Source organism: Trichoderma asperellum, chromosome 1 (assembly GCF_020647865.1).
Source record: "Trichoderma asperellum chromosome 1, complete sequence".
NCBI lineage: Eukaryota > Fungi > Ascomycota > Sordariomycetes > Hypocreales > Hypocreaceae > Trichoderma > Trichoderma asperellum.
The window spans coordinates 1,947,985-1,970,061 of NC_089415.1; the positions used below are offsets into that span (position 1 = coordinate 1,947,985).

Below are 22,077 nucleotides of genomic sequence, written 5' to 3' on the forward strand. Positions count from 1 at the left end.
TTAGAAAGAATTGTTGCCGTGGTTAGGCGGTGGGTGGTTGAGCGCTCCTTTGACAACCCCCAAGGCTAAACCAATGATCAACGCGCCACAGAAGAAAAATACGACAGCCATGACGATGATGCAAATTCTGAGGCGTCTCTGCTTACGTCTACGCTCCATAGCTGCTGCATCTAGCTTATAGGGATCTTCCGCAGCATGGCTCGCTTGGGTCAATGCCGAGGTCGATGCCCCGGGTGCCACAGGCGCCATGTGAGTTGGTGCTGTCGCCGTCGCCGTCGGTACGGTTTGCAAGGGCATCATCTCGATCCCCCCGGTTTGGGCGTGTACGTCGGCGTGCGCGTGTGGATGTATAGTCTGAGCGGCAGTGGTTGTTGCATCGTTCTGTGGATACGGGTATGCGCTTGGAGCTTGACTCGGGTCATACGGAGGAGGAGGGCTGCTGGGGATGTCATAGGGCTGCCAAGCTCCCTGTTGCTGAGGCTGGACTTGATGCTGAGGCTGGTATCCAGGCTGGTTCCCTACGTGAGGACCCAGAGACGTAAATCCGGGCATGGGATGCGAAGGACCAGTCGGAAACCCCCCGCCGACATAGGTTGATTGAAGCTGGAGCCGGAATGGCGAATCATCTGGATAGGCGGCATCTGGGATCGAGTTCGAAGGATGATACTGCTGCCGATGGAGGTCGTCATCGTATGAAGCCATGGCCCGAGCCGAGTCGTGTGATGCACAAGGCAATCAAGGCGGATGTTCGATTCAGCCCAGCAAGGTGCAATCTTTCCGTCTGGATAAGAAGAACTGGCGGAGCCCGAAATCCGAAGCAGGATAGAGTATAGAAGCCAAGCCAGGCAAGCAAATAAGCAAGCAAGCAAGCAAGCAAGCAAGCCTTGGGGGTCTCCACAAACACTACCCACACGACACTGCGGGTTTTGATCAGTACAAGTAAGCGGCAGCTGCCAGGGGCTATGGATGCAAGGCGTACATGTATGGAATGGCCAGATGGTCTACTTATGGTACCGCTAATTAGTAGTAGTAGTATAGTGTAACATGCGCGTGAAGTCTTGCGCGGCTATGTGATGGAATTGCGTAGGAAAGTGTGTCTTGTGTACTAAGCACGCAGTGCCGTACTTGAAGGAGTGCGAGTAAGAAAGAGTATATCCAAAAAGAAGGGGGTGGATCGCAGAACGGCGGGCAAAGTCGCTGGGGCCCGTCGATAACGCTCGCAGCAAACTGTCCTCGAAGCCAGAATCTCGCAGCGGCAGTCCAGCGGTGTAAATGAATGTCGGGATGGAAGAGGCCGACTGGAGAACCGTGGTGCTGCGAGTATGTCTGGTGTGGGATGGGTGCCCAACGAGGGGGCTAAAGTGAGCGAGATGTTTGCAGAGGAGAAAAACAGCGGGCTGCCAGAGGAGCGTTCCTGTTCCAGAGCAAGGACTGAGGCTGTGCTCGGGGGTAGCGGATCGACACGGCGCGGGTCCAGCGCCTACAAATATGTGCTGTGCCTACTCAGCTACTTGCAGTAACACACCAAGCAGGCTGTCACGGCCCGCGTCCCCTTCAGCTCCAGCCGGGCCCAGCCTTTGGAAGGCAGCACCGCGGCAAGCAGCCGTGTGGTGGAAACACCCTCAGTGGCGCGCCAGGATTGGTTGTAATACCTACTAGTAGTACAGTATGTGCTGCATGGCTCTGCATTGTGCATTGTGCGTTCACAGCTGCACTCTGCCGCGCCCGAAGGCTTCTCTCTCGTCCCCCGCTTAGTGCTGGCGGTGATCAAATCTAGACCACCAGGGTTTGGCTTCAGCCGCTGCAGCACGCTTGATTGCTCTGAGAGAGAGGGAAGAGGCCTCAGGACGGACTCCGGCAAACCAGGGGGTGGTCGGCGACGGCTCCAGGCCAATAAGAGGCCCCGAGCAAGGGGCCGTCAGAAGACGAGAGAAATTGCGATCTGTAACGGGGTTAGTTTCCACGCCAACGCACGAGGTGAAACTGGCCAACCTGTCTAGACATTGCTGTGCAGCAGAGAAAAAGCAAAAGCTGTGGTTTGCGGGAAAAGTCAGACATACGCCCATACGGGAGGCGAAACAGAATGGCCTTTGATTCGACGGATTTTTTTTTTTTTTTTTTGGCTCTGGTGAGGTTTGAAAAAAAAAAAAAAAAAAAAAAAAAAAAAAAAAGGGAAAGAAAAAGGAAGAGCGCAGAGGTCAAGAAGTACGTACGTACTTGCTTGGTGCAGCCAATGTTGCCTGAGGAAGAGATTTGGGTCCGAGATTCTTGTAAGTGGTAAGAGGTACATCCCAAACAAGAGCAACGCGCGCTTTTTCAGATGTACGGGATACTTTAGGCGCACAGGCAATGTAGGAAACAGGAAGAAATAATGCTGGGTATGGACATATTGCTCTCTGTGCTTCTCAAATCGCCTAAATCTACGGATGGCTTAAAGGAGAAGCATAATGAGGAAGATGAAGAGATATCTCTTAGTACTACATAGTAAACTCTGCCTGTCTATTGTCCACCTAGGTACCTAGATAATACCTGTAAGAGACCAAAAGCCTACAACCTGTACCTGATATCTCTCTGCAACTGTTACAGTAATCATTGGGAAAGTATCCACTCATAGAATATATTCATGCTTGAAAGAGCTATAGATGTTGAAAATTCCAGGCCCCTCTCATATGGAATTGATGATGGGCGAGTATGGAACAGACCACTCGCGTAACAAGAATGTAGAAGCATTTGAGCAGAAAGAAACGGCAGAAAATAGCAGCGCAACCGCATCGTAGCCAAGGGGCCTGGTAGAGATATAAAGACTTCATGAGCGTTGCTGAATGCCAAATGCCAGTCTTAAGCGCCGCTTATATCAATTAACACGCAAAGGGTTCCCTGTAAATCCTTTGAACGAGCCATATAATAATAATACAGTCCATCAATGAGCAAGACGGAGGTGAAATTGAAAAGAAAAGAAGAAACAGAAAGGGAAAAGATACTGAAATGCAAAAACGCGGCAAAAAAGACTCAATTACTTTTTTTTGCAGGCTCAATCCCGCTACTCTAAATTAAAACACCGGCTTATCCGCCCCTCTAGTATGTAGGTACACATTGTAATATTAAGAGACAACAAAAGACAGGGGCAACACACAAAAAAAAAAAAAGGAAAATGAACGTTTTTGAGACGCAAACCCGCTGCTGGCAAGTAGGGGAATAATGTGGAGAGAAAAAAGAAAACAAATATGAAGCTGATTACAGCGATGATACAGAGCCAGAACAAAAAAAAATGAGGAGACAGGAAAAAGGAAAAAAGGTACAAAAAGGGAGGGAGAAATCCGTGTTTCGTCAATTTCTTTACTCCGTTGATGCAAATCTGTCCACTGTCGTTTTCTGTATGTCTGCGCGAGTTGGTTTTGCCCCATGATATGACAAAATTAATGCGATTAGACCGTTCCTCCATCCAGTCATCCACCAACTAGTTCTACCGCTGCACCCGCTCTTCCAGCTGCCAAATGCCCCTTCCACGTAAATCAGATACAAAGGAGAAGAAGTCCAAAGGGTTGAGGACCCATTTGATATATATATGGTCGTATGTATATGTGAGTGTGATATGCGAGAGATATAGAGAGGAGGTGAATGCGTGTGTGTGAGTTGGAAGAGAGATGGGGGAGAGGAAAGAGAATCCAATGTTGAAGAGAATAGGGGCCGAGAGGCACCTAGTAGATTGTTTTTCCCATTGGGCATCACGCCAGCTTTCCCCATCACAAAGTATTAGTTGTTATTGTTGTTATTACCGCCGCTTCCAGGTTGAGAAATTGACATATGTCCTGTAGGTGCTGCCCGAAATCTAGTATGGAGGCCTGGTCAAGTTGCCCAAGCTACCCTCACCAGGGCGACTGTCAATGCCCCTCAGAAGCTCTTGCAAATCCATCATTCTGCCGCCATCTTCGTGGCCACCCAGGATAGACCGGCCGGTAATGCTATCCCCACCCCGGCTGCTGATATTACGCTTGCTGTAAGCCTTCGCTCCGTAATCTTGCACCGCAATGCCTCCTCCGTTCATGATCCCGCCCTTTTCAGAAAGGGAACTAAGGTTGGGCAGTGGTGGCACAGGCGGGACTCCAGTTCCAGGTCCTCCGCCGTCCTCTCGTTCACCATTCACATGAAGCTTTGGTACACTCTCACGCATCGAGCCTGAGCTTAGCGGGGCGCCAGAGCTGCCAGATCTCGATCTCTTGCTGAATCCATCGGCCGAGGTGGTTGGCCGATCTGAATCCGTGCCTGTCGGGCTGAAACTCTTTTCTGATGCACTATAGTCATAGCTCACCATGCTCTCGGCGCTGTCATCTTCGGACCCAAACGCATGAGGCGAAGCATTGCCAGACAGCACGCGCTTGAGCTGTTCTACAGATGCAACACCGGCCTTGCTCGACGACGATATCGTCTGCGAGATGCCGCTTCGGATGCTGCCCTGCCGGAACCTGGGAGACGTCCCGAGATGGTTTTGATCCGGCATCATCTGTGCCTGAGAGGAGTGTGGTCGCAGGTTGTGCTGACTACCGTAAGGCGAGTATGGCAGATAGCCGTTGTTACCATTGATGCCACCAGCAGTGCTGACGGTCAGGTTCCTGAGACCAGTGGTTGCCACAGTTCCCGTACGAGAGCCATTGATCGACTCCGTCTTACCCTCAGCGGCCAAGGCGGCAGCTACTTGCTCTCTGGACCACTCCGTCATCATCTGTTCGCGGTACGTATCCGGGAGCTCTAGCGACCTCTCGGGAGTTACGGGGGCGGACGAGGTTCCGGGGCTCATTGGGATGTTGAGAATAGGACCAGAAAGCATTCGGCCGGGAGACGCGGACGGGCTGTTTGGTGGCCATGACGTATTTTCTTCATAGCCCACAGCGATACATTGGATGAGGGAAGCTCTGTCGTCAAACGGCAAAAGTTCTTCTGTCTCGAGGACGCTGAGATCCCACTCGGGGGGAGGCGCCGCCTGTCCCAGCGGGCCAATTTGGTCAATAGGCTGCGCCGGGACCTGGACGCCTGGCACCCAAAAGCCTTTGTTCTTGCGCCGGGCAACCTCGTTGCCAATCGCTCGGCCCACTGCTGACCCCTCAAACTCGAATTTATCGGTCAAGATCCAGAAATAGCCGTGGCACACGGCGGCGATTCGCACTTTGTGGATGGGTTGCTCGACCGCCAGGATTTCTTCTTGCAAGCGGTAAATCATAGGCACGCCGTACCTAACAGCATTGACGCCAAGCCGTAGCACGAGCCTTGCCAGCAGCGTGTGAAGCAAGGCAAGATCGTTGTCAAACTCGACGAAATGAAGAGCGTTATCGTAGATGGCCAGGTGAAGCTGCGCGAGGAACTGCGAACGTCGAGTTCTGGGCTGGCGGTCCTTGTTCGAGGCACTAGATACGACGCGTCGGGTATTGTTGGAGAGATCGCGGGCATTTTTGGCAGCGGCGAGAATGCCTGCGGCGGTAGACTTGTGAGGCTCAAGCGCCTCGTCTCTGGCTAGCAGATCCATGGGCGTGGTCTCTAGATCCAGCCATGTGAGCAGGGCGTCGACATATGCTCTCCGTACCAGACCCGAGGGATCGCGAAGCAGCCATTGGGTACCTTCCCAGACCTGAGCCGGCACTCGGTTCCGGCCCAAATCGGCATTGGTGCTGATCCTGACCTTGGGATTAGCGACGTGAAGGATGATCTTGACAATTCGGAGCGCCGAGATGCGACCTGACGTGTAGGAAAAGTAGACGTCCGCCGAGTTAGGTACCTGGCCCTCGACCAGATCCGCAGTGGTGGTTGCCGAGGGTGGCGAAGCATTACTGCTCTGCTCGTTGCCCTCCGTCTTCTCGCCTTGTGGTGTCGAAGGAGCGCTTGATGACCGGCTGGGCTTTAGTCGGCCAACCATGGCAGCAATCATGTCCGAAACCTGGTCGGCGTAGTAGATGTGGCTAGCAAGATCTCCAATGCACTGCTCCAGTCGTCCGAGAAGCGCCCTGCGCTGTACTTGTTGGGGGCTCTGGTCCACGTCGCTATCGGTCGCCATCTTCTCGCTGGGAGTCTCCGCTCGGCTTCCGATGTTTGACAGCGCGAAAAGCTTCTTGATTTGTTTGATGAGACCAAAAAGAACGTCCATGACGCTTAGGCCAATCAAATTGATATCGGATCTCAAAAGCGACTCAACCATGGCCGTCAGGGCTATATGCTGGTCCAGGTTGTCGTCTCGCAGGGGAGTGTGAGTGAGAGTATCAAGCGCCATCACCAGAATGACATATCGGTCCTGTACAGGAGCCCAGCGGGCAATGATGCTAAAGATGTTGATTGCCCAACCCTGGTCATAGCCATTCTCGGCGTCGGAGCTCGTCATGACTTTTTCTCCCTGCTTTACGCGCTCCAGGATGAATCTAAGCAGGGCGGCCGTACCCGAATGGATCTGCGATCTAGACGGCACGACAAATATGCTCTTAAGGCACTGCATGGCCAAGACGCCCGTGTCTTCCTCAGCCATTCTGTCGACATCATTGGCGGTTCCTGAAATAGCAAGTGGGTTTGCGTCGCCGCCGGCTTCTGGGGCTTGAACCGTAGCGACGCTCGTCCTGCGCCGCAGAAGCTTCTCCGTGTCAACTTTTTCCTCCACTTCCACGCGATCCAACAGTATGTCGAGCAGCGTCTCATCTTGGGTCCACAGGTTCTCCAATATCATGGGCACGATGACGTCGATCTGGCGCCCGCTCACGGACGACAGAGCATCGCTGGTCGCTATGCATTTGATGGCGCCCAGCCCAGCGTTCCGCCATCGCATCTGAACTGGCCGGCTCGAGGCGCCCTGCTTCGTCGTGTGCTGGGTCGAGGCAAGCTGGGCGTAGGATCGAACAACGGACACATAGTGGCTGAGATATGCCTGGTCGGCGAAGAGGGAGGACGCATCGTGGTGTTCACAAAAGGCCTCCCACGTGGGGAGGGAGGATTCGATCATGGTGATGTCGTTGGATCGGAGGATGAGGTCGAGGATCTTGAGGATGCACGGCGCGATGAGGACCGCATCCTTGGGCGACTTCTCGACCAGCGCGGCGAGGATCCCGAGAGTTACCTGCACGTTGCTACACACACGAGGCAATGCCACAGCAGTCAGCCTTCAGCACTCGATGGCAATCATCACCCATCATCACGGTTCACCAGCATCAATGTCGAGCCTCAACATCGTCATCGCCACCAAGGCGGATGCCCCGGACTACACAAGGCAAAAAGGCACGTACCCGATGCGCATTCGCCAGACATCGCTGGCCGTCTTCTTCTCCAGAAAAGCGCCAATCTTCTGGATCTTGGACCGGCGGCTGGTCGCGTAGTAGAGGAGATAGCTCAGCTCGCTGCTGTTGGGCTTGACATCAACAGCTCCCTTGGTGGTTCGCGGGTAGCACTTGAGCACCAGGACCTGATGCTTCGGGCGGCATTTCTGCTGTATGGCGTTCATCACGCCGGCGGCTTTGTCGAGTCGTTTCGTTGTCCACTCTGCTCACGGAAGAGCGAGGCGAGACGAACGGCTCTAGGGAGGTGGTTGGAAAGGGCGAGATGTTCGTTTTTTTGTTTGTTCCAGTTCAAGCTGACAAAAGCGCTGGCAGAGCAGGAAAAGACACGATAGGAGGAAAATGGGAGATTGGCCTCGCCGCCGTGCTCCGAAAAGGGTACGAGGATACCGCAGTACTCCGTTGGAGGGATGGGGTACAGCTACCTGCGAAACACTCGTGGCGGAGGTCAATCTGGGTGCCAAATTATCTGCGACCGGCTGTGTCGCTGCCAAGTGCCCGATAGCTGGGCGCCGCGAGTGTACGTAGCAGCAAGTACTGCGCTGTAGGGAGTACACAAGGCCGAATGCAGCCCCATCCCGCCCGCTGTACCTGAATTCCTTGGGGCTGCCCCCCCTTCTGGACAATCTCATCACAGCGCTGGAGCCCAAACAGCCCGTCAGCCCCCCAGGATCACCGTCACCCTGCCCAAGGCCGCTAGAGGGAGCCGCTAAAGCTGCTGTCGAGCCCCACCGGCACAGCGAAAGACGGATCCCTGGCTTGATTGCTGATTGAAAATTAAAGGCACCAGCACGTGAAAGTCTTAATGCGGACGCCTTACGCGTACTCTTGTCCTTGTGTTTCACTTGGCCATCATATCATCACGACCCAATGCATCTCGTGGTATTGCTATTTTGTATAATTCATGTCTCCTTGTCTCATTGTTTCTTTTGGTTCCTCCTTCTCCCTCGCTTTATTTCAAGTGCAGCCTGTTTTCGTGGCCCCCCCCCCCCCCCCCAACGGTTCTGGCACATGCTGGCTGAGACATTCATAGGGGAACGCGAAGGTTGCGCCGCCAGCGTCGGTGGCGTGTTTTTAGCAGGCTGGTGGATTGGCTACAGCAGTCAGTGGATTTAACGCTATCGGTGCTGGAGCATAAGCTGTCTCACAGCATCCGTCGCTAATCTGCTGACCGTTGGAGACACAATCTTCAGTACCGGGTCTTTAGTCTAACTACTAGTACAAAGTAGATACTGCGTATTATCGTACTAAATGCTAGTAGTACCTAGCTGTAGCCACATTCTGCGAATTGGTATAAGCTGACAAAGGAGGAGAAGAAAATGATCAATTACTCGTAGTTGTAGGTGTGTAGGTGTAGCTACCTGTTATTAGGTATTAGCACTGGCTTCGCGTATCATGCCAGATATCCGTTCGGACTCCATATTTTCCCCTCGAACCACACAGTATATCGCGGGGTCATGCGCCTTCAGCTCACTTACCCTACAAGCTTCCGTGTGATACCTCAAGTAGCAGTTGAGAGAGAAAAGGTTGAGGATGCCATCATGTGACGTAATCATGTCGTTTCGTACAGCCCCAACAAAAAGAAGAAGGCTCTATTTCGTGCTTGTCTCAAAGGATGCATCATAGCTTTGGAGACCTACCAACCAATGTATCGTGATCGACAAATCTGTATTGGCAGCAATGCTCTGAGCTAAAGGTAGCTGCAGCAAGCTGAGTGAGATCGCCACCACACAAGTGCTCGAAATAGACAAAAGCGGCACAGTGATCTCGTCATTCTCAGCACCGCTGTCTAGTACTAGTAGTAGTAGAACAAAATAGTCGACTTGACGACCAGTCCTATCAGTGCACCTATCCAAGCTGATGGAACTGGACTTGGTACTCGCAATAAGAAAACAAGGCATGATGACTAAGCACCTCCCCTGATGACAAGTGTCCAGGACTATAAATGATCCTAGTACTACGTCATAGATAGGTAGAACATGTAAATCATGCTCGATGCTGCATCACGACGTTCTTCTATATAGACATACATAGGTAGGTATATATGTGTGTATATCAAATATATATATTTTTTTTGCTTGCCGTCTGCCACTCCAGAGCGAGTAAAAAAAAAAAAAAAGAAAGAGAAACGAAACAAAACACTAATAAGAGTCTGACAGAGGACGTTTGTCTAACCACCGATACACATTATGACCCTCAACGCCTGCTTCCCTACATTTATGCCACAGATGCAATCACAAGAGCCGCCACGCCCTCCTCCTCGCCCCGGACCGTAATCTTTGTCGTAACACCTGATTTTGACGAGTATGCCATGCGAATATTCGCCACCACCCTGCCGCCGTTGACCGTCTTGCCCAACAGCTTAAGAGTGTGTGTGCTCTGGTTGACGGGGACGTCTGTGCCTTCGAGCGGCTGCAGGGATAGAATCTTGGCCAGCTGCTCGGTCGCCTCTGTTATTTTTGTTAGTACTGCGTATGTGAAAGGATGGAGGGGAGAGTCCCAGGGTGGCTTTCTTACCGGCTATGCTCTTCATGCTGCTCAACTGGAGCGTCTCTTCTGCCTCTTCTCCTGCGGCGCCGACCTGCTCCCAGAGATGGCTGAAGTTGCCAGCGTAAGTGGGGATAACATAATCGCTGCCGCTGAGCTCGAATTCTGACACCTCATACTCGTCGTCGTAGCCGGTCTCTTCGGGTTCACCCGTTGAGGGATCAATTTCCTTGCTTGTAAACTTGAGCACGTTGGAGAAGGTTGAGATGGGTAGCGACGCCTCTCCATTCAGCTTCTTGAACGCTACGTAGACCTTGCCAGGCTCATTTGTGGCCAGCTTCTCGGACTGAATGATGAATACCTCTTCTAATTCCTCTTCGTCTGAAGGTGATGCCACGACCGATACGTTTTCAAGAACGGTGTCGGGAAGTGTATTCTTGACCTCGTATTGCAAGACGATGTGCTCCTTGAAGATATGCTTGACAACGCTGACAACGTATTCAGTCTCAGCCTCGGTGAGCTCAACAACAGGCGATGACTTGAGCACGCTGCCAAACTCCTTCATCTCGGGAATCTGCATTAGCTCCTGGGCATATCGCTGTGCCTGGGCGCTGGCAGTGGCGGCTGCCTCCGCACCGCTTGTTGAAGTCTTGGTTGGGCCAGCCTTTGGCGCCTTTAGCGTGGGAGCCGTAGCTGTAAGCTTCTTGGTCCTGTCTTCAGCATCTGCCTGCTCTCGCGTCACCACGGGAATCTTGGAGATGTCGAATGGCACATCAAACGCAGACTTGTCGTCAGATGTGACGTACATGACGAGCTGATGTTCGAAAAAGGGGAGCGAGAACATGTTGTCTGGCGGCGTCACTATGTTAGCACCTACGCATTATAGCCATATAACAAGGCAAGTTGGAACACAAAAACAAAACCAAAAAAAAAAAAAAAAAAAAAAAAAACTCACCATTCTTGACAAAGTTTCGAGCCATCTCATCATCCTCTTCAGCCATCAGCTTCAAGTTCAACGCGGCTCGATCTCGAACCTCGTCATCGACATCGTCTAGACAACGCGTGAGCAACACCCTGACGCTACTCTTGACGTCTGGATCCTTCTGGCCGACGCCAAACTTGGCAAGGGCTGTGACAGCAGCAGCGCGGACAATGGCATTCTCAAGCACAACACGGTTGTAGATGTAGCGAATGTACTTGGTGGGCTGGGCTGTCTTGGGGCCCTCGAGACCGATGAGGTGCAGGATACGGACGGCCAGCTTAGTAAACTCGCAATCCTCAATGAACTCACAGAGGTGAGCAAGTGCATCCTCCTTGGAATCGGGGACGAACTTGATCAGGTCGAACATGCTCTCCACAACAGCACGCTTGAACTCGAAGCCACCTTCGTCACGGAGAATGCCGCTGAGGAAGGTCAGCATACCGGCCTGCTTGCTGGGGAACTTCAAGCACAATGTACGAATGGCTTCGACAATGGTGATCTTGAACTCGTCGGTGATCTCAGACATGAAGCCCGAAATCTGCTTCATCAATCTGTCCACGCTAGCCTCATTGCCGGTCTTGAGCAGTGTGGTGATGGCAAAGGTAGCAATGGACCGGTTGGAGTTGGAGATGAGGAGCTCAATGTCGGTGTTGCAGACGCTCACAGCGGTGGGGTTGAACGAGGCGAAGCTGTGCAGGATTCGCAGAGCAGCAAACTTGGTGACTGCGCGGGGCGAGGTGAGGAACAGCTGCAGGACGTGAACAGCCTGGTTGACCTCGGCGTCGGTGACATCGCGCATGTCGCAGATGGCCTTGGCAGCCTCAAAGTTGACCATCTCGCTCTTGTGTCGCAGCCAGCCGTCGAGAAGCTGCATCATGGGTCGTCGGAGAGAGGGGTCCTCCTCTGCGAGCTGCGCAGCCAGTCGAACAAGCATCACAGTGGCGGCGGGGCTCTTGACAGCCCCGGCAGCGCCAAACTGCTGAACCATCTTGACCAGGGCCATGCGGTCGTGCGAGCGCATCTGGTACAAGAGGCCAATGGCATGGTACTGTGCCATTGTAGAGCTGTTCATGGGCATGGAGCTGCTAGAGGTAGAGAAACCCAGAGAGAATCCACCCGAGGACTTGGAAGAAGCGGCCGCCTCCTGGGTCTCGCTCTGCCATCGCCGAACGACGTCCCTAGCAATCGGTAGCAGATGGTAGGACGAAACGAGCGCCGCCGAGGACACGGAAGGGTTCTTGTCGACAATAGCGGTCTTCATGACTCGTTCGATGGCTTGGACGGTCGTAGCCTGTATTCACCAATTCCATCCCCTCGTTGTTAGCAACTCGCGGTCAGGAGCTCGAATGGCGCAACATTTCCACCTACGTCGATGATTCGGCACAGAGCACGAATGGCATTGGGTCTGTAGATTGCGTCGCTGCCGCCTCCGGTATCCTTCATTACGGTGCTGGTAACCATGATAATATCCTCGGCCGAATTGGCTAGCTCCTTGATGATCAGGAGCACCATCTGTCGCAGACTAGCATCTTTGTTCTGGAAGAGCTTCGAGATGCCGAAGAAGAGGGTGGTGGCCTCCTTCGTGGGGAAGGTCTCTCCCCTGTAGAGGAGCAGGGCAATCTTGGTTAACAGGATGCGGCATCGTCGGGGCTGGATTGGCGAGCTGTTGAACAATCGAGCTGTTGCGCCGCCGAGTTAGCATCAGTCTGGCCACCTTGCTCGGTGGGGTGAGGAGAATGGAGATGAAGCTGCGTTTGCGGGCGAATTGGTACCTTCTTGGAAGACTTGTGTGCGGTCCACCTTGACCAGGCCCAGGTCGGCATCCTCGTCTTTTTTGCCGTAACTCATGCTGGGCGAGATTTGGTCTGGAGGATATTCGTGGTTGGACTCGTGGCGGTTTGGCCGACTTCCCTCAGAACCACCACGTAGACACGTTAGGCTCAGGGATAGCGGCGGAGGCCATTGTATGCGGTCACGTGACCCAAGGCTGATTTGCCGAGGATGGCCCGTCGGCCTTGGATGGTTGATGCCAAAAGCTGCCGCGAGTTGAGCTTCAATTGGCATTTATAGCGTTGATGGTAGAATTAATTAACAATCTATCATTGCATATCTAGGTAGTACTTATAGCTGTTTCATATGCTTCTCGTTGTTGTGGGCTGAGTGACATGGCTAGGAGACGCCTTAATCGCCATTGGCTTTCTTGGGCTTCATTGCTAGTCACAACTGCCCCTCCCCACCAAATCTCCGCCGCCAATCTTAGATTAGAGACACGGCCGCTGCTAATTTCTGTCCTGGGAGTGGAAAGAGTTGCGAAAACCGTGGAACATGTATGAATACATGCATTCCATTGCTTTGTACCATAATTTATATTGCCCAGATGCCGCATTCAGAGAAGCCGATATATAGCTACTTCTCGCATAGCATCTCCTTCAATATTCATCTTATCCCCCTTGACATCTTCTAATTGGCAAAGCATATCTTTTGCTTCGCGTGCTTTATAGTCAATCTTCAGTTCGCTAAATATACCATTCCTTGCTAAATACTGTGGGCCATTAGCATCGGAACTTTTTTTTTATTCGCGTTTGCGTCTGTGACCGTGGCTTCAAGTAGACTTGACTATACACCAGTAACATGCTGTTAATTATACCCTGAGGTGTGAATTAGCCATATAGCATAATCTGTAGAAATTTGTTATGAGCATCTCTAAAAGCTGTGTTTACATTGGTTATGATGCCTTCACAAGCCACAGCATAGTCCTCTGAAATGCAACTCGATAATTGGCTCAAGCCTTGGCACATGTATCTTTGACTACATCGCCAACAAGGGTTTTTCTTGAGCTCAATGCTTTCTTTATGGGTCTTTGTTACGAATACATCAATCACTCTGTGCAAAGGTCAAAGGGAGCCTTGGATTTACAAAGTAGTTGATTGACTCAAGTCTCTGGTTCTGTGGGCTTTTAGACTCTGGGGCCCTTGGACCACACGCTATCTCGGCGCCTCCCGAGATCCATCACGAAATACTAGTCTACCACTAGTTCTATCTCCATATCTTCACATCGTAACTCAGTCTCTCCGCACCTCAGATGTGTCGAGCTCGTTGCGTGTGGGGAACAGGTTGCTCTCTGGAGTAGACATGCTGTTGAGGCCTTGCTTCTGCCTCCGAGATGTCTGGCAATGTATCAAGACCAGCGTCGGCGTTATGAGACGCTGTCAGCTGCCAAAGACAATTTTATGGTGAACAATGGATTATGACGGCGTATATAGCCTATAATATCTTTTATCCTCGGACTCAGCTTTTTCTTGATGGTGGCGGGGGAAGAGGCTCATTCTGCCAACGTCTGCGTTCACTTGCCTCCCCCGAACCAGATTTCTACGCAATTTGACTGCCCTGCGTTGTCTAGGCCCGTTTCATCATTGCCCCTTCCAAACAGCTGCCACGAGGCAACCTTCCGTAATTACGAGTAATATTAGCTGGGCGCAGCAGCTGGGAAGGAACGACTTCACCCCTTCGCCCCGCCCCCCGGCTGGCCTTTTCGCCGTCTTGACATTTCCAATTATTTTGCCCAGAGACTTTGTACGAGGTTCTTTTTGCTTTACTTCCCCCACTTCTTCTTTTCTCTTCTTTACTACTTCATCATCTAACATCGCCGTGGCTGAGCCTATCTCGCCGTGAGAGGAGTGTAGGGCGACCGAAACGAACCAAAGCGAACCGAACGGCCGAATGAATGATAATACAAGGGAAATTACACATATACGTAATGTGATGGAGAGGGAGATTGAATGGAACCAAATCACAACAGAGCACACTTCTTTTCCCCAGAAAGCCCGATCCTGTTGAAGAATACGTTTAGCCGACTATAAGGATCGGATCCTAGTTACCAAATTTCTGAGAATTGCCACAGAATGGATGACCGAAAGAAGCTATCAAGAATGTATTGCTTATCCAACTAGCCTTGCGAAGCTGTTGTAAGAGACTGCCTCTCCTGATTAGGTCGAACAAACAAGCTAATAAAGAAATATGAAGAGATATCGAAGCAACTCGCAACTCCACCCACTGTTTGTTCAGAGAACATCCCAGGGACATCGAAGAAGGCTGGTTTGCGCGAGCGAATCGATTCGTAAAGAGCTCATTGCACCGCTTGCCTGAAAAGACCTACACGAGATGCTCCAGCCGTGGTGAATTTTGCCTTCGCCAAGCACTTCAAGGCCGCTGGAACAACATATTCAGTTCGAGCTGACGAGTACATGTAGGGTGAGAGCAACGCTACATGCGGAGGGCGCGGGTCTAGGCATTGTATACTAATCCCCGGATATACGAGACTAGCGCGACGTTCCTCCAACTCCTCACCACTTGACGCTATCATGCAGCGTTTGGCGATCAGTTGCTGCTGCAGAAGGGTAGAAGCCGATGCTGACGAAATGATCCGTCGTTATCAAATCATTGCTGTCTGGTTCATTATTGTGCTCATTGGTACAGCCATTCAGAGTGAATCGTGTGAGTCGTCGACCACAGGCGTACACTAAACGCATTTCAGTCGCTGGGCGACTACACTCGGCGTGGCACTGATTGTATAGCAACAGACGACAGACTTGCATAACCGAATTTTCTGATTGGCTATGACCCCGCCGATGATCCATTTGGGAAGAGGCTTTATGAGGCGGCATTCTTCCAGGTGCCCTCGTTTTTTTATTACGCGGGGAGAAGCATCTATACCCTACTACTCACTTCTCATCACACGACGGATATTTCCATTTCCCTTGGCGTTACAGTCAAATCCGAGTTCCAATATGATACCTGTGCCGAAAATGCAGTTCATCGGGCCGATGAGCAACAAGTGGTGTTACATTGGTGGACGGATGGCTGCCAGTTTCGTCCGTGAGAAGAAACTCGACACCTGGTTCTTAGTAAAAGCAACATGAGTATGCTAGCTCCATTCGACAAGAATAGGCTTTTCCAATGGGCTTAACCCTTCAAAGGTTTTTATCAAGCTTATTTTGATGAGGGCGATGTGCATTGCACTTATGCCAATGCAGCAACTCGTTTCCAGTCAGAGAAATCGCCGGGTGTCTACACCAAGGCTTGATCAACTGGATGCCATCGTTGTCCACAACCCCGCAGAACTAAATCCGGCTTCTGTGATGAGTCTATCCTAGAAAGGCATGTAGTATTTTCGACTTGCAGCAAAACTTGGGCGTACTCCTGGCACAAAAGCCGGCCTCCAAGGCTGGCGGACTATGCAATGAGACTGACTATATATATAGACGTAACATTACAACTAGAGGAAACTGAAAAAAACTCTATGAGCTGAAAAGTATCTTAGCCTGGTACCAAGATTGATTGATTTAAAACGCCACCCGAGAGAAATACTCCTAACCGCAATGGCACCAAAGTTGGCTGGCTGGCTTGCAGCCGTTTCGGCGATATTGGTAAATACTCTGACCTTTGCCGACGAACAGAGCTTCAAACCAGTCTTTGCTCATTTCATGGTACAACTCCCTCTCTTTCGTTGAGAGACATGCAAGTTGACGCTGTGATGCAAAGGTTGGAATCGTCGAGAATTTCACTGTTCAAGACTGGGTAAACGAGATCCAGCAAGCCCAAGCTATTGGTATTGATGGTTTCGCTCTGAACTGTGCTCCTCCTTGGGTGGATAGCTATACGCCAAAGCAGCTGGATAATGCATATACAGCGGCCCAGCAGCTCAATTTCAAGATGTTCATTTCCTTTGACTTTGCGTATTGGTCCAATGGCGACACTGGAAATATCACGAGCTTTGTCGGGAAATACGCTGCTCATCCAGCTCAAGCAATATTCAACGGAGGCGCTCTCGTGAGCACCTTTGTGGGCGATTCCTTTAATTGGAATGCCGTAAAGAGCGCTTTGGGCAGCCAGAAGCTGACGGTGATTCCTAATATGCAGGACCCTGCTTCAGTTGGAAGCGTAAGCTCCCAATATGGCATTGACGGGGCCTTTTCGTGGTATGCTTGGCCTACAGATGGCGGAAACAGCGTAATTGACGGGCCAATGACGACTGTGTGGGACTTGAGATACATACAAGGCCTTAATGGTCGACCCTACATGGCACGTAAGTTGCAGAGAAATCTCCCAGCCTCAGAATAAGGACTGATGTCGCCTTCAACAGCCGTTTCGCCATGGTTTTCAACTCATTTCAATACGAAGAATTGGGTATTCATATGTGAAGAGCAGCCAGTCCGTCGATGGCAACAGATTCTTGACATGAATCCCGCTCTCGTTGAAATCATAACGTGGAATGGTTAGTATACGCTCATCTGCTCAGCATAAGGATAGTATTTTCTATCAAGACTCGCTAACAACCACTTATAACTACAGACTTTGGCGAAAGCCACTATATTTCGTAAGCCAGCGCCGGGAATTCTCTTTGCCCCCCTCACTTCTTTTCTTTCCCAATCCATAATGAGCATTACTGATGTACAGTGCTCTATACAGCGGCTCAGAGCCCAATCATAGCGATGATGGGTCCTCCCAATGGGCCAAAGGGTTCCCTCATGACGCCTGGCGCGATATTTACAAGCCATACATTGCTGCGTACAAAGCTGGTGCGTCTTCTCCAACAGTGAGCGCGGATGAAATTGTCTACTGGTACCGTACGACTCCGCACGGCACCCAATGTAGCAACGACTCATTGGGCATTCCTCGAGGAGCCGAGTTGATGCATGATCTTGTTTTTGTCAGCACTTTGCTCACACAACCTGCGCAACTGACTGTCACAAGTGGAAATGCGGCACCCATCACCGTCAATGCTGATGCCGGAATACACGTTTTCAACTTCACCATGGGCGTTGGAAAACAGTCGTTCTCCGTCTCTCGCGGCGGCAAACAGATCCTCGGCGGCCAGAGCGCCAAGGATATCACCAACTCGTGTCAGACCTACAACTTCAACGCCTATGTGGGCAAGTTCTAGAACTGGAAAGTGTGGCCCAAAAGTGTCAACGTGATCAATACTTTTCATTTCTTTTTGTTTCGTTTCGTTTCTTATTTTTTCCTTTTCCCCTTATTTTCCTTTCCTTTTTCTTTTCTGCTGGCCCTCTCGTATCAAATTCGCCTCTGGCACACCGAATCCAGCCCCATGGGTGACTATCCACTAGTATGGTTGTCAAAGCGCCGCGGCCCACACGGTTCATAATCTAGCAATATAGCATAGATGGAGCACACTAGCTAAGCCCCAAGGCTAAGGCGGCCAGCAACCAAGCTCAGGCGTAAAATGTCTCGCATTGCGAGAAGGCAAGGCAGCAAGGCTAGACAGCACCTGTCCATCATCCATATGGAGTCAGCTGCTGCTGGATGTCCATCCACCTCAGGAGACAGCAGATGATTGGGATCCTTCGGTACCGACAGAAGCACGGCCTTCCTCTTATGCTCTAATGGGCATGATTTGCTCTTTTCCTTCTTTGTCTAGTTATCGTACCAATTTTTACCTGGTTGCTGCGGGCGACGCATGACCGTCACATCTCAACAAGTCAGAGTGAGATAGTTAAGACACCTTATGATTTTCCTTGCAGGCAGGGCCAATAAGAGACTTCGCCTAAGAGGGGCCGCGGGCGGATGCGGTTCCGTCCTCCAGGCTAGCCCACTCAGATCATCGCTGCCGCAAAATCAGGGAGAGAGCGGCGAAAGACCCCGAGTCCTGGCAAAGCCTAGCAAGGAGCATCATTGGCGTATATAATTCGTTCACAATATGATATATTCTCCGCCTCCTCCTCCTCCTCCTCCTCTTCCTCCTCCTCAGCCTCCTCCTTCCTCTGCTTCGCTGTCCGAATATAATCATAACCATCAGCGGAGCCTGTACCGTAGCATTGGAATTGTCTCACCCTTGGACAATGTCGGGCCGCGGTTCGCCGCCGAACAAATATCGTCGGCTTGCTGCAAAGCCTCTGCCCATCGTCAACGATATCACATTCCTGACAGAGACCGGGACGGGGACCATACCCACCCCCAGCTCTAGGCCACCAGATGCGGCGATTCGGCCCATGAGAAAGACCATCAACGTTGCCTGCGAGTCTTGCCGTAAGCGGAAAATTAAGGTATGGCAACCAAACCCACGCCGCAAGGTTTGCTACAGCCACGTGCCGCAGGTTTCGGGTGTTTAGTTGAAGATGCTAATTCTCGAAAGTGCGATGGAACTCGGCCGCGCTGTTCAAGCTGCGAAAGCCGTGAGTTAATGTGCCAGTACCCTTCGGCATATCGTGGAGAAAACTTCACGGCCGCATTGAAGCGCAGATGCATGGAGGAAAATGAAAAAACCACTTCTTTTCAAGAGATCTTCTCCACCCTTCAAAGCTGCTCGGATAAAGATGCGATGAACATGTTCAACCTCGTACGCCAAGGTGTAGATCCCAAATACCTCTTGAAGCAGATGAAAGAGTGCGACTTTGTATTCCAGCTCGCCGTTGTTCCAGAGACCCGGAGACGCTATCAGTTCCCCTATCTCCCCACTATGCCAATCCGCCTTCAAACGCCGGATAACCAGTACCTCAAGTCAGTGCTATACGAGACTGTGTTCCTCCGGCCTGATGATGAAAGCAGCGATGGAGGTTCTGCTTCATCCTCGGCAGACACGCAACTGGGCCGACACCACAATGTGTACATGCGACCATACCATGCCGCTGAAGTGATCGATCCTCTGATCGATCTTGTTAAACCCTCCAAATGGACCGCAGTAATCGCTGACGACCGCCTAATGCGAGCACTATTGCGTGCTTATTTTCTACACGAGTACCCGACCTTTCCTGTATTTCACAAAGACATCTTTTTACAGGCCATGATCAACAATGACAAACGATTTTGCTCATCACTCCTCGTCAATGCCTTGTTAGCAGAGGCTTGTGTAAGTAGATGGGGGCCAACTCCGAAAGATTGGACGGGTAAAGTGCAGATGAGCTGATTGGTCTGCAGCACTGCCACATGGGCATACCTAACCGTGAGCAATTTTGGGTCCCTCAGAGCCTCAGATATCGCTTCTTGGCCGAAGCGATACGCCTGTGGGAGTTGGAAAATATCAGAGTAGACCTGGTTACCGTACAGGCAGCCACTCTCTTGAATCTCGTCTACAGCCACAATGGCATGGATAAAATCGGCGAAGTCTATCTAAACCATGCTCTCCAAAAGGCCCAGCAACTGGATCTGTTTGGTGATCATGCAACAATAGACAATGAAAGGATGTTTCATGCCCGGGTTTTTTCTGCATGGGCTCTTTTCGACTGGCAGTGGTATGTTTTGTCTCGTCATATCCCTCGTCGATCATGCCTACCTAGCCGCCCACTAATACGCTGCCTCGCATCTCAACGACAGTATACAGTCGTACTACTACTATCGGGCTCCTCTGATTCCAGATCCGCCAGCCGTACCGCTGCCTGATCCAGAGAGGCATCCGTTTTGGTATGGAGACTTCATGCTCAAGTACCCACTAAGTTCGACGCTCGTCCCGGCACAATGCGGGCAACACTTCAAAGCAGTATCTGGTTTGCGTGCAATCATCCACGACATGGCCACAATTGGCTATAGCCAGACTCCATATCCCGAAGATTCTCTAGAGCCAGTCTTGGCTATATTTTCGAGGCTAGAGAAGTGGTTCTCGGAACTGCCTGACGCTCTCTCTCCTCAAAATATTGTCTTCCCATGGCAGCTCAAATTGCAGTAAGCTTTTTCTTGCTCTCCGTTTTTAGGATACAGTTCTCTCCGTCCCTCTCCATCCCTCCCCCTTCCTCTCTTGCTTGCTTAGATCAAGCCGGTGACTGCAGTCGAGAAAGCTGACATGATTACTGGTCAAGTATGGAGCTTTATTTAGCCACAATCCTGTTTTCTTCAAAGCAAATTGGCATCTCCGAGCCGTCAACAATCAAGAAAGAAACAGCCTATAGTACTGCTTCTCATGCAGCCGCCCGTCTCGAGACCATTACGCGGCTTTACTATATCCGCCACAGCTTCGAATACAGCGACTCCTTCTTGACGATTCACCTATCATTCGTAGCTGGCGCCGCCATGGACGCGCTGAAAACAACCCCTGCCCATGAAACGAGCACTGCCAGGTCTCTGAGATCGACAATTATTTTGAGTCTCAAAGGGCTGTATGACCAGGGCCAGCACATCCACCTTACATCAGTAATTTACCGACTGTTGCGGGACCGACTTGAGCCCAAAGATTTGGAGCTCCTGCAGAATCATGTAGATTGGGACCCGCTTACCCCTGAAGAGCCTCTACTGGTACAATACGCTCAATCTCATTATCCTCTGACAATGGGAAGCAAAGAGGCAGATCCCGATGGCGCGCGGCTTGAAAATTTAGTAAAGCAGTATGATCAACTTGGATTTGAGGAAGACAAGTCACCTCGGCCATAATAGCTGGACCAAGGCATGCTTGTACAATTTGGTGGTGCAGCGAAGTTTACTGCTACCCTTGCGTTCACAATATTGACGAGACTAGCGTGTTGTTGTTGCAGTTGTTGTTGTTGCAGTTGTTGTTGTTGCAGTTGTTGTTGTTGCAGTTGTTGTTGTTGCAGTTGTTGTTGTTGCTGAGGCTTGTCAGAAGCTTGACGACATCGAACAAGGCGTTGATTCTCGAATGAGTAGCCTATTTATATGGCCCACGAGACCCGTTCAAGATGCTATCCAGCAGAGCACTTGGGTAACGCTTGCAAGCTCTTGCGTTACCAACCCAGAAAACGGTAACAACGGCCGCGCCACATCTGACAAGGGGCTAGCGTTGATAGACATTTGGCAAAATATTATCAAACCGATGATTAGACGCACTGCTAACGAATGCAAGATGCGTTGGCCAGTGCCTGGCCAATGGCTTGGGTAAATGGCCGTACAACCTCGCATAAGCGTAACCAAGATTCCTGCGCTGTGTTGCAAACTTGCTCCTTGGTTGTCGAATGCAGCCCATCGAGAATGCCAGAAATCGTCTGAGTTCCAGAACGGCCCGTTAATCCGAGATGGATCAGCACCACAGCACCACAAGGTGAGTGACGTTGTCAAATTGAAAGAATACCATTGTATAGCTATAATCTGCGATCTGCTACCTAGCACACTGGGATTATCACAATATTGGAGCCCCATTGGCTTGTAATTCAGTATGGTAACCTACCATTGCATAATGCTCAACGCCGCTGAGCATTTCCTACCTTTTTTTTTTTTTTTTTTTTTTTTTTTTCGTTTTGGAAAATTTCATACCTCCCATTTCTTATCCGACGAATACACGTTAGAGGTATCGAGAAATGCGCTTGGATATATGGCCGACGAGTCTGCGAATGGAGTATGCGCAGCAGG

The 22,077-nt window shown here is 51.1% G+C and overlaps 5 protein-coding genes across 5 annotated transcripts; 2 read left to right on the top strand and 3 right to left on the bottom strand.

Moving 5' to 3' along the window:
* On the bottom strand, positions 1–2,142 carry TrAFT101_000599 (uncharacterized protein; the record flags this gene model as incomplete). Its single annotated transcript, XM_066126087.1, has 4 exons — positions 1,993–2,142; positions 1,653–1,942; positions 980–1,493; positions 1–917 (listed from the first exon to the last, which is right to left on the bottom strand). Exon 4 carries the CDS (start codon positions 700–702, stop codon positions 1–3), a length of 702 nt encoding a protein of 233 aa, XP_065982185.1. The 5' UTR covers positions 703–917; positions 980–1,493; positions 1,653–1,942; positions 1,993–2,142.
* Positions 2,143–3,829: 1,687 nt separating this feature from the next.
* Positions 3,830–6,973, bottom strand: TrAFT101_000600 (uncharacterized protein; the record flags this gene model as incomplete). Its single annotated transcript, XM_024899121.2, has 1 exon — positions 3,830–6,973. The coding sequence occupies one exon, from the start codon at positions 6,971–6,973 to the stop codon at positions 3,830–3,832; it is 3,144 nt and encodes a 1,047-aa protein (XP_024764818.2).
* A 2,315-nt stretch (positions 6,974–9,288) lies between these two features.
* TrAFT101_000601 (uncharacterized protein) lies at positions 9,289–12,834 on the bottom strand (the record flags this gene model as incomplete). Its single annotated transcript, XM_024907445.2, has 5 exons — positions 9,289–9,751; positions 9,819–10,637; positions 10,744–12,061; positions 12,139–12,449; positions 12,543–12,834. The coding sequence occupies 5 exons, from the start codon at positions 12,832–12,834 to the stop codon at positions 9,519–9,521; spliced, it is 2,973 nt and encodes a 990-aa protein (XP_024764819.2). The 3' UTR covers positions 9,289–9,518.
* Positions 12,835–16,148: 3,314 nt separating this feature from the next.
* TrAFT101_000602 (uncharacterized protein) lies at positions 16,149–17,713 on the top strand (the record flags this gene model as incomplete). The annotated part of the gene is made up of 5 exons (XM_066126088.1): positions 16,149–16,256; positions 16,312–16,855; positions 16,913–17,044; positions 17,122–17,146; positions 17,239–17,713. 5 exons carry the CDS (start codon positions 16,149–16,151, stop codon positions 17,711–17,713), a joined length of 1,284 nt encoding a protein of 427 aa, XP_065982186.1.
* Positions 17,714–18,629: 916 nt separating this feature from the next.
* On the top strand, positions 18,630–21,147 carry TrAFT101_000603 (uncharacterized protein; the record flags this gene model as incomplete). The annotated part of the gene is made up of 5 exons (XM_066126089.1): positions 18,630–18,833; positions 18,923–19,636; positions 19,705–20,018; positions 20,101–20,445; positions 20,580–21,147. 5 exons carry the CDS (start codon positions 18,630–18,632, stop codon positions 21,145–21,147), a joined length of 2,145 nt encoding a protein of 714 aa, XP_065982187.1.
* Positions 21,148–22,077: the final 930 nt, after the last annotated feature.